A 12294-nucleotide genomic window follows, 5' to 3' on the forward strand; every position below is an offset into this window, starting at 1 on the left:
AGTCGACATTTATCAAATTGCACATCCCTTTTTTAATTCTTTGAAGGTGGCTATTTTGTGTTACAATTTAACCATTTTATTTCATACTTTAGACTTTTATTACATTTCTCCATAACTTTGTGCTTTGTCATATTTTTACTGCAGTTATGTGGCATATAGTGAAAAATGTTAACTGATACGTGTGATACAATGTTAATATAAAGAAAAATCTAACAGCACTAGTCTAATGGTTAGGATGCAAAATTCCTTACATTCTGTACCCCCCTGGTGATTAAGATTGACTTCTCCTTTAATTTATCTCTATTTATCCTATCAATTTATAGTGTATCCATTTCAAAAGGCATATACTTTTGCATTAGGCATTTTCTGAAAGAAAGACTAGGGACATTAAAGGGGACTATGTATGATAGATAGGAACAGCACTAGGTTTTACAAAGGGTAAATAAGTGATTATGCCAAATTGTTTTCCTATTTATAAGTTCCATGCATCAGTTTCCTAGTATAAAGATGCAAGATATAGTGCATTCTGACACAAGGGTGCCCAGTAATTTACACCTGCCTTGATAAGGCAGCCAGTACAGGACTCCGCTTAAGTGTTGTTCCTGAGGGCATTATAAGTCGCATAGTTGCTTAGGCATACAGCTATATTCTCATGTACACCTGTATGCAAGTGGACCTGTCACCCAGACATAAAAAGCTGTATAATAAAAGCCCTTTTCAAATTAAACGTGTAACCCAAAGTCATTTTTTATTAACACATCTATACCCATTATATAAGCATTTAAAAGTCCCAGCTGTCCATCATATATTGCCTGACCTGCCTGTATGAATTAAGCATAGGGGTTGGGCAAACAGTTACTTTCATTTTCAGTTCAGAATGCCTTAGATGTCACTGCACTAATTGTGTAACCAGTACATGGATACTGATATCAGGTCCCCCCATACTGGCACAGAAACAAGATTTTAGCAGGATGCATAGCTTGCCTTAATAACAGTGTCCACAAAATGGAGCCTGCATGTTTTCTGCAATTCCAGTGCAAAAGGAAATAAGTTTAAAATTATTTATATAGTGTAATTGAAGTTTATTTTGCTTGACAAACACAATAGAAAACAATTTGTAATTATTTCTTAGGGTGGCAGGTCCCCCTTAAGACACCTCCTGTCCCAGTCTGGAAATTTTACTCTTTTTAATGCATAAGATCACACTAGTAAATTACTGCCACACAACTAGAGAGGAAAATATATACATTTAAGGAATCATCAAAATCTTAAACTATACATGGTATAAAGTAGCATATATATATATAATATACTTTATGTAATAGCAGACTAGGTAGAAAAATGACAAATACACAATGTATCTTTAAAGAATACATTTATTTTGTTTTCCACTGAAGAAAAGTGACTATTTGCAACCAAAAAAAAATAAATAAATATTAAATTTCAACAGTAAACCAGTGTATAGATTAAGTGCTACACTTACATTTAACCTAGTGAGACTTGACTCATATCAAAATTGTTTTCAGTCACCCAAAGAACAATAAAACAAAAGTATCATTTTTTCTGTATTTTCTTTTCTTTATGGCAAGTATCTTTAACCTATTATGAATAATAACTAATACCACTGTTTTCTTGTTTTTGTTTGTATCTAAGAAAGCTTCTCAATAAACAAGGCTTTAAAATATCTCTCCAGCACCTTAAAGTGTATTTGGCACAAGTTAAAATATCTGGGATTGCAGACAACTTCAGTATTGTCAATATGGATGTCAACATCTTCCAGTTATAACTTGTTGTGTGCCATAAGCCACGTGACAAATGATGTGGAAAACGACTTAATAATTGTCACCTGATCATTTGCAAACTGTTTTACAATTTGCTCAATTCAAAGTGTATATAGGTGGCGTTTAAAGAAAACAAAAGCTGAAATATACAGTTCTATTGAGTAAATATGTTTTGTAACACAAATGTGTGTCATGTGTGACTTTTTGTACTCTTGTAAAAAAGTCACACATGACACACATTTGTGTTACAAAACATATTTACTCAATAGAACTGTATATTTCAGCTATTGGTGGTCCCACTCACACGAGAGAAGCTATTGTGTATATACTGTAGAACAAACAAGAATAGTCATAAAGGAACCAGAGAACATTATAACAAGGATTTCAAATAATGTAGTGCAATGCATGAAAATACATAGAAGCAACATGTACTTTAGTTATAATTTTCATTTATGTAGTCTGTATATAGTGTAGGGATAAACCAAACCCACTATTTTGAGATTCAGCCGAACCATGAATCATTTGTGAATGATTCAGCCAAATACTGAACCGAATCCTAATTTGCATATGCACACTAAGGCATAGAAAAAACGCACAAAATTTTCCCAACTTCCATGTTTGTGGCAAAAATTCACATGATTTTAAGGATTCAGATTCGGCTCAGTCAGGACTATGGATTTGGCCAAATCCTGCCAAAAAAGTCTGAATCTCAGCCAAATGCCAAACCGAATCCTGGATTTGGTGTATCCCTAATATAGTGACAAACAAATATAAGGAGTATAACTGTGGTCACGTTGCAGAAAGCATTTCTTCCTATGTAAGTGTCATTTCATTAACTCATTGAGTAATGTCACAGTATCATTCCGGAAAGGCTGATCCACTGTATGTAAACTCTTTATTGGCATTAAGGGAAGCTTTCACCACAGCATTCTTTTTCAAATGATATTAGCTATAAGTTATTATGGTTTCCATAACTTGCTGTTGCAGTTCTGGAGACATTTATACATGTCACAATAGTAGGTTTTTTATTTTACAAATAATGTTTCCAGCAAAAGTTCTTCCACATTTATCTCACCAGAGATGGGACTGAAAAAAAGTTTTGTGATCACTAAGGGGTTAACTTCTTTTACAGTGTCAAGTGCTTGAAGCATCCAGTTGAAGCGAGCAAGGCTCTGACTGTGCATCATTGAGATAAATTCCATTAGTGTATGCTGGGCTTCCAGCTGCAGAGTGTGAACATAGTGAGGGAATGTCATGCCACTGATATCTGTGAAACAAAAAGACAATTGCGTGTGAAGTGTATTATTTAACTATTAAAATAAAACATTTTTAAAAAAATGTCACGTGGGTTAAGCAAAGTTTTCATAGTACACAATAACTATTAAATCAAAAGTTAGCACACAAGGATCAAAGAAGTAAGAAATATATAGGGATTAAAGACAATACACCTTTTTTCCTTTTTTGGCATTAGGGGCTCATTTACTAGCCATCTATTTTTAATTTTAAACTCAATTTGATTTTTAAAAAAAAATTGCAGAGAAAAAATGCTTTTTACTATACGTTTAAACAGCTAAAAATATGAATTTGACAATTTGCCAGATTAAACTCACAGAGTTTAAGTAGAAGTCATTGGCAAAGGTCCCTTCCCTTGAAGTTCTTTCTCGAAGATTTTGCTGGGTTTTCTCTGAAATTCACGACTTTTTAGAATTCTCACAGCAACAATTTTCTAAAGTTGGAATTTTCGCGGCAAAAAGTTGAACAAGTCGAGTTTTTTTTTTACAACTTTTCTCTGAGTGACTTTTTTTTAGTAAATATCAGACATTTGGGAAGACTAATTTGGTCAAATTTGAAAATAAAAAAAATGAGAAATTATGGAGTTTTAGTAAATCTGGCCTTAAGTATTGTATATAAATAAAATCCTTCACTAACAATGCTGTTTCTTAGTAGTAAAATGGGAACTAGGACTGTGTTATGACTGAATGCCCATTGGCCTACATTTAAAAGATGTTACAGGTATGGACACTGTTACCCAGAATGCTCAGGACCTGAGGTTTGCAGGCCTTTCTGTATTTTGGATGTCCATATGGTATGTCTACTAAAAAAAATTATTGAATCATTAAATAAACCCAATAGGATTGTTTTGTCTGTAATTATATATAATAATAATATCTTAGTTGGGATCAAGTACAAGGTACTGTTTTATTATTACAGAGAAAAAGGAAATCATTTTTTAAAAAATGAATTATTTGATTAAAATGCAATCTATAGGAGATGGCCTTCCTGTAATTCAGAGCTTTCTGGATAATGGGTAATAGATCCCATACCTGTACGATATTGCTTTTGATTTCTGGTTTTTTTTTTTAAAGTTTGCTATACAATTCATACCTCTGTTTTGGGGATGGAAAAGCATTGGGAAAATGTTCTTTCAACTTTCCAATAACTTTAGCTACAATTAGATTTTAAAATTGTTACTGGATCCTAAATGACATCATGCTTCCTTTACTTTTCACAGAACAGTGGAAAGTTTCCATAACTTATATTAATATATAAAAGTTTTCAGTACTGATAATAAAACCATTTGTAGAGGAAAATAATACAGGCCTTCCTTAATCCTTGGGATTAATATAAAAGGAAGTAGTAATTAATATTAATACTAGTTCCCAGCTGGATGCTTTAAACTGCACGTAGACATGAAAGTAATGTCAAAGAGCTCACTTTCTAAAAGAGGATATATACAAAGAGAAATCAGGCTGCATTATCAGTAAGCATGATAGGAAGTTCCATATAATAAATGAAATTTATTTTATGACTATGCTCCTGCTGAACCCAGATAAAAAAAGAAACTCCTGGCTCTACCAGTCTCCTTCACTTGCAGTTTGTCAAGGTTATAATACAAATAAATGGATTATGCAGTAGTCACACAATGTGACGTAAGCTCATTTTTAAGGGATCTGTTCAAACATTAAGCACTGTACGGCCAGGGCCCCCGGAGAGCTACAGAGTGAGGCAAAGGCTTGAAGATTCTTCCATTAGAGAGTGCACTCTAGAGTGTAGAGCGTTCACAGTCCAGGCAGCAGCTCCAAGCATTTACTTTACAGAACTCTGTGTGAGTAAGCCTATACAGTGGTACTGAAAACACTGGAATAGCCCAAACTATTTAATTCCTATTTAAGTAGCTATTCAGATGATTTCCAAGCTTCATAACACATTCATGCTATATAAATAAAAACTAAAGAAGAGAAGCCTTAAAAAAGGTCAATACAAGCCTAAGAATGATTAGCTCTGAAATGGGAACTATTACAAAAATGAAAATTTAATTTGTGTTTTATGTCATGGAAGTAAGAAACTTTCGAAAGATAATCAATAATGACACCGACTGCTAAGAGGAGGATAATGAAGTGTAATTTGATTATTTCAGAAATAGGTACAGAATTTTAAATTGATTATTCTTAGAATATTTATTATTTCCATGAGATGAAGCTTAACTACATTTTGAGTATGTGAAAGTTCCCCTATTACTAGTTACTTATAGTTATATCCAGTAGCTTGACCGAACCATTGAAAGATTGAACCTAAAGCCAGTTCGACATCCTATTATATATATTCAGTAGAGGCTACTCCTTTAGCTTAGAGCAGCGGTTCTCAACCTGTGGGTCGGGACCCCTTTGGGGGTCGAACGACCTTTTCACAGGGGTCGCCTAAGACATTCGGAAAACACATATTTCCAATGGTCTTAGGAATAATTTTATAGTCACCACAACATGAGGAACTGTATTAAAGGGTTGCGGCATTAGGAAGGTTGAGAACCACTGGTTTAGAGGAATTTTCATTTGAATTTTAAGCAGCGTAGGTTGTTCTTTAAGGTGAGGGCAGTGAGGTTGTGAAATGTCCTGCCAGGTGATGTTGTGATGGCAGATTCTGTTACTGCCTTGGGGCTTGGATGATTTTCCACATTAGCTTAATATCAAAGTTTATTTTGATACTATAAATCTAGAATTAGTATAGATATTGTTATATATTGTTTATATATGTGAGTGTATATATAGGTCTGTATAAGTATGTGTTCACTTAAAACACTTCAAATTTGGTTATAAATCGCAGTATATTTAACCACCAGGCACTGGTGATAGAGGTGAGAATAATGGAGGCCAAAACTAAAAGATAAGTCATTTTTTAAAAATATATATTTCTCACTCTTTAAGCGTTTAAAAGAAAATTTCTGAAGTGAGCAAGGGTTACCATGGACAGGGGCAGAAGTGAGCCCAAAAAAACAGATGCACAAGACATAGACTTTCTGAACATCTCTTTAAAGGGGTGGTTCACCTTTTAGTTAACTTTTAGTATGTTATAGAATGGCCAATTCTAAGCAACTTTTCAATTGCCCTTTATTTTTTCTTTGTTTATCTTATTCTTCTGAATATTTCCAGCTTTCAAATGGGTGTCCCAGACCCCATCTAAAAAACGAATGCTCTTTAAGGCTACAAATTTATTGTTATTGCTACATTTTATCACTAACCTTTCTATTCAGACCCTCACCTACTGTATTTGTATTCCAGTCTTTCATTCAAATAAGTGCAGGGTTGCTAGGGTAATTTGGGCCCTGGCAACCAGACTGCTGAAATGGCAAACTGGAAAGCTGCAAAATAAGAAGCCAAATAACTCCAAAAAACCACAAACAATAAAAAATAAAGACCAATTTCAAATTGTTTTAGAATATCACTCTCTACATCATACTAAAAGTAAATTTAAATGTGAACCATCTTACCTGGGTTGAACAGAAGCATCCCTTTGAGGTAAGCATATTCCTTTGTGCTGATGTCTAAGTTCCAGAGTTTGTATAGAAACCGCTGAATTCTTTGAACTTCTATTGCTGGAACTCCTCTATCAGATCTCAGTGCAATGTCACTGACATTCGCATACTGATTTAGAAGAATTTTCTTTAATAAACTGGGAACAGAATGTTCTTGTAGTTCAAAATTCACCCTTTCCTGGGCAAGACCTAAAACAAAAAGTGGAGCCCAGCAGTTCTGTACAAGAAGAATCTGATCCTCCTGGGGCAGCTGATAGAAGGATGGTACATTTCTAATGAATGCCACAGTTTTTAGTAGTACTTCTGATGCTGTCTTGCAAGTCACCTCAGGGTTCTTCAGAGACACTCTTCTGTTGCCTTCACAAGGGCATTCTCTAGCCAAGGAGCAGATGTGACTGCGGTTGTCATTTGGGCTCTTAGTCTCTGAATGAATCCCTTTGTTAAGCATCTGAAAAAGAATACTGTTAACTGGATCTCTGTTACAGTGACATTTTCCTAACTTTTCAGATATGCAAGCCATTTCCGTGTTGCATACACTGGGGGATAAACACATGAGCCGATATACAGTGCCTCACACATAAAGAAAAGCAGTAGTTCTGCCAAACTAGTAGGTGATTGGATCTTTTATATACTCAGCAAGTTGAACAGTAATGTGACTGCGTGTGCTAAAATTCCCTTGAACTTTATTCCTACTAGACTGTTTTCATTCACAACTGAGCAAGGCGTGGTTTAGCCCACAGTATCTAAAGGAGCTGGAATTATCTGAATGAGGGAGCTGGTTACTGATAGGAACTGAACAATGAGTAAAGTGTTGTTTACCGTTCCCTGTCACTGTGATATGGTGGAAAGCAGTGCCATGATATCAAGGACACTTACCAAGCTGCCAACTGTGATACATTTACAGTGGCAATTCTATGTTTTTAGCTTGTCCTTGAAAAATCACAATATAAAATTTAATTTGACACGATAAAGCCATTTATCAGCTTTTTTTTTAAAACAGCACAGAATGACTTTATTTGAAGGGTGCATTCACTTACCTAGATGCAGTGTGCAAAGTGCACCGCCATATTTGTTTCCCACAGTGCGCAAACAGCGATTCTCTTGATGCAGTTGTGCTGTGCCTATTGGTTCAGAGCACTGAAGAATCCTGAAGCTAATGCCTTGTCAGGAGGTGGCAGTAGCTCCAGGGTTCCCCTGCGTCAATAGGCACAGCAGCGCCTTCTAGGTAGGAATCAGGCGGGGGCAAGAATTGACAGACAAGTGCAGGAGGGGGCAGGGAATGCGTCATAGTGTAGGGATGACGTGTAGGGATGACACGTGGTCGGGAAGGGTACGTTTGCTACTCTGTGCTGTGCCCTTCTAACGATTTTTGTTTTGCAGGGGGCCTAGCACAGAGTACTTACACCACTAGATTTAAAAATGCTTTTCTTCCTGAAGCTTGCAATATCAGCATGATTACACACTCCTACATGCATTGATACTGTAGCCTCAGAAACTAAAAATAACCTCTTCAGTCCATTCTTATCAGGTTGTTTAATACTTGTTAACCCTTTCACTGCCAGCCGTTTTTGACAAAGTGGAACTTCTACTGCCATACAGTTTTTGAACATTTTGCACTGTTTCACTTTAGGGGCCTTTCCTCGGGAAAACAATATATTGTTTTTTTCAGGATGGCTAAAATATGGTAGAATTTTTGTGTAATTCCGATTCTGTAACAAGATATAGGCTTCTAAATGTCTAAAAAATGAAAAAAAAATATTTTCCATAATATAAACACATACACCAGAAACAAAAAGTATTTTATGCATGAAAATACAACTGATTTGGAAAGTCCCATGTCTCCTGAACGTGCCAATACCAAATATATATAGTTTTATGGAGATTTCTCAGTTGTATACTGTAGGTCAAAAACTCCCAGCAGTACACTACCAAATTTCCAAAGCACTGCTCCAGAAAGCTGAATACTTTTTAGTATTTAAGGCCAAAATTCCACTAACAGAAGGTTTATCCCAGAAAACTATACATTTTTAGAAAGAACAGATTCTGGGGAATCCAGAATAGGCACAACTGTCTGTCTACTCCAAACTACCAAGTTGCAATGCTTTCCTAAAGTTATTGTTTTTACAGTTTGATGTCCAATATGTATAGGTTTACCTAAGTATTTGGCATGTAGGGGCCCCAATGGGAACATACCCCCATATGATCAATCATTTGTCATTTCAGCTTCTGCAAAATCAACACTTACATCATTATATGTGGGATAAAGCTAGTAAAAAGTACATTCACCCCAGAAAATCATATATTTTTGGAAAGTACACATTCCCCCGAATCTAAAATGGGTACCCGTGTCTTCTACTCTAAAGTACCAAGCCGCAAAGCTTTCCTAAAGTTGGAAATTTTGAAAAAGCCACTCAAAGCTTCCAGTTTCCAGCATCTTATCTCCCACTTATCATTAGGTACCAAGAGGGGTCCAGGGGTCCACTGAACAGTTTGATGCCCAATATGTATAGGTTTACCTAAGTATGTGGCATATAGGGGCCCCAATGTGAACATACCCCCATATGATCTATCATTTCAGCTTCTGCAAAATCAACACATTTACATCATTATATGTGGGATAACGCTAGTAAAACATATGCTCACCCCAGAAAGTCATATATTTTTGGAAAGTACACTTTCCCCCGAATCTAAAATGGGTACCCATGTCTTTCTACTCCAAAGTACCAAGCCGCGAAGCTTTCCTAAGTTTGACGATTTTTATGGCATTTCCAAAAATCACCTCAAGTGATTTTCCCTCAAATAGGAACACCATAGGTCTACTGAACAGTTTGATGCCCAATATGCATAGATATACCAAAGTCTGTGGTGTGTACTGACCCCAAAAAGAAAATAGTGCATAAGGATTTCTCGCCAACTCAGCTTTTGCACACAGAGCCCCCTGACAGCATATTATGTGCCGTATCACCCCCTAACTATACAGAGACCCCCAGAAAACCTTATATTTTTGGAAAGTACACATTCTGACAAATCTAACATGAGTAAAGAGTCCTTTCTACACCAAAGTACCAATCTGCAAAGCTTTCCTAAAGTTAGTGGTTTTATGACATTTGAGAAAATCGCATAAAAATGTTGCAGTTTGCTGCATTTATCTCACACAATTTCTTGCATACAAAGGCAATTCACCCCAAATAGGAACACCTAAGGTCAACTGAACAGTTTGATGCCCAATATGCATAGATATACCAAAGTCTGTGGTGTGTACTGAACCCAAAATTAAAATAGCGCATATGGATTTCTCGCCTGCCAACTCAGCTTTTGCACACAGAGCCCCCTGACAGCGTATTATGTGCCGTAACCCCCCCTAACTATACAGAGACAAAGTTATTTTTGTACACCAAAGTTACACATGGCAAAGCTATGCTAAAATCAGATCAGGAACACTAATATAGGGATAAAAATGCAATAAAACCACAAAAATTATGCAAATCAATGAAACAACAAAATAAGTCACATGACAGCATAATTAGTGGTCAAAATATCTGATCCAATAGTCACGCTGTAAAAATAAACAGTTTAAAGGGCATTTATCATGTGTATGTGCCTATAAATAGAGGTTGCCATAGGTGGAAGCAGGACATAGCAAGGTTGCAGGCATGGAGGACTGAAGAAAGAGCTCAACCAGAACCTGCCCGGGACCCCAAGTCTTGTGTGGATGTTCACCACACCCGACCCATGGGTTTCAGGCCAACATGTACATCATCACAGCACAGAAATGCATTACTGTTACATTTTGCTTCATTAACTAACATTTCTCAGCAGCATCTGTGAAAAGTAGACAACTGTTGTATCCAGGGCTGCCATTAGAAATCATGGGCCCCTCAGAACAAAATTTTCTTGCCCCCCCTCCCCTTGGTACAAAGCCAGGGCCCCCTATAAGTTATAAATACAAATCATTGGTGGCCAGGGGCCCCTTCAAATTGTAAATAAAAAATCATTGGTGGCCAGAGCCCCCTAAAACAGATGGTGGCCAGGGCCCCCTAAACCAATGGTGCCCAGGGCCCCCTAAACTCATGGTGGCCAGAGCTCCCTAAACTGTTGGTGACCAGGGCTCCCTAAACTGTTGGTGGCCAGGAGGTAGTATTGGTGGCCAGGGGGTAGCATTGGTGGTCAGGGCAGGGCCTAAGAACATTGGTGTTCAGTGTAACGTCTTCCTTCTCTGGCATCCTCTTCCTTCTTTGGCTCTTCCGTCTTCTTCTTCAGCGACTCCTCTGGCGGCATTGGTTTCTCCAGCGAGATGCTCCCCCGAAGACACCTCTTCACTTCTGTCTCCATGCTACAGGAGACAGGCCCTCTTACAAGGTTGTGCCTCGTGCGTACTGACATCACACGTATGCATGGGGCACAACCAACCGGATTAGCTGCTCACCGCCAATAAAATTTAACATGCCCAATGTTAAAGAGGACAGGGCCTGTATTTGATTAAAGGGGGCTCCAGCTAATAAGTGTAGCATGGCTGGGCCCCCTTAAGAGTCAAAATCCTCCTGGACAACTGCCCCCCTGATGGCGGCCCTGATTGTATCAGTTATAACAACTGACTTTAAGGCTTTTGCACACACATCAGGTTCCATTTCACCTGTGTTTGTTTTTTGCCACATTAATTGCAATAGAAACACTAGCAAAAGCTTGTGTATAAGAACCCTTAATGCAACTAAGGGATTATGCTCACATTATACTTACATAAGACTTGTATCAATCAAATTAGAATACTTTACAGAGTTGGTGATCCCCCACCTGGACTACACCAGGGAGACATAAGAAAATGAAAAGCAAAACTTCAATATTAGAAAAATGCTCACAAACATAAAATACAAACCAACTGAAAAAAAAGTTTTTACCCCCGGTGAACTATCTGAAACCAATAAACTGAAAAAAGTGTGTGGAAGTAGTGTGTGGAACAACCCCTTTACATGTGTCATTATATAGATGCCCCCATGACACCTAGGCGTGCCTAGACAGTTCCAAAGCTGACCTGGCTGAATGAATCAGCTCTGACAGATTATAGTGTCTCTTCAGTAGAACAATTCCTTTAACCCTGTAACCATTGTGTGCTGCCAGTAATCTTATGAATTCTCCTTTCGCTCTTACTAATACAGGGCTAATCTATTGCTTCACAGAAACCCTGAGCAGGAAGCTTGAACATAATGTAAATTACCTGTCATGGAGGCCCACACAAAATAATATGGGCCCGATTCACTAAAGTGCGATAAAATTTATCGCACGCTTTTTTGCGTGAAATAAGTGGCGATAATTAGCGCGCAATTCACCATAGTATTATCGCGTGCGATAAGTCGCCATTTTCGCATGCGGTATTTCTCGCGCTAGTTTTAATGCATGCGTTAATTTCCGCGCTGAAAAGAATACGATCGCATGATTCACAACCACTAAACGCGCTAAATATCGCATTAGGCTATGCGAAAATTAACACCTACTTCAGGCAGGCGATAATTATAGAAAAGTACAGTAAATGAGCTTTTGGCAATAAAATATGGACTTTGCAGTGTGATTTATTCAAGTATGTGTTTCCCCTAGAGTGACGCAGCCTCCAGTTTGCAGTGAAATGGTCATTTTTAATACAGTCATTTTCCGCAAGTATTGGCGTGTATGGCTAACATGGCGTGCGTTTATTCGCATGACTATTTATAT

General features: G+C 37.3%; 1 protein-coding gene across 1 annotated transcript; it reads right to left on the minus strand.

Annotated features, from left to right (window-relative positions):
- Positions 1–1358: 1358 nt before the first annotated feature.
- nr0b2 (nuclear receptor subfamily 0 group B member 2) lies at positions 1359–8169 on the minus strand. The gene is made up of 2 exons (XM_012963295.3): positions 6547–8169; positions 1359–3048 (listed from the first exon to the last, which is right to left on the minus strand). Exons 1-2 carry the CDS (start codon positions 7142–7144, stop codon positions 2807–2809), a joined length of 840 nt encoding a protein of 279 aa, XP_012818749.1. The 5' UTR covers positions 7145–8169; the 3' UTR covers positions 1359–2806.
- Between the last annotated feature and the right edge of the window lie 4125 nt (positions 8170–12294).

This window comes from Xenopus tropicalis, chromosome 5 (assembly GCF_000004195.4).
Source record: "Xenopus tropicalis strain Nigerian chromosome 5, UCB_Xtro_10.0, whole genome shotgun sequence".
Classification (NCBI taxonomy): domain Eukaryota; kingdom Metazoa; phylum Chordata; class Amphibia; order Anura; family Pipidae; genus Xenopus; species Xenopus tropicalis.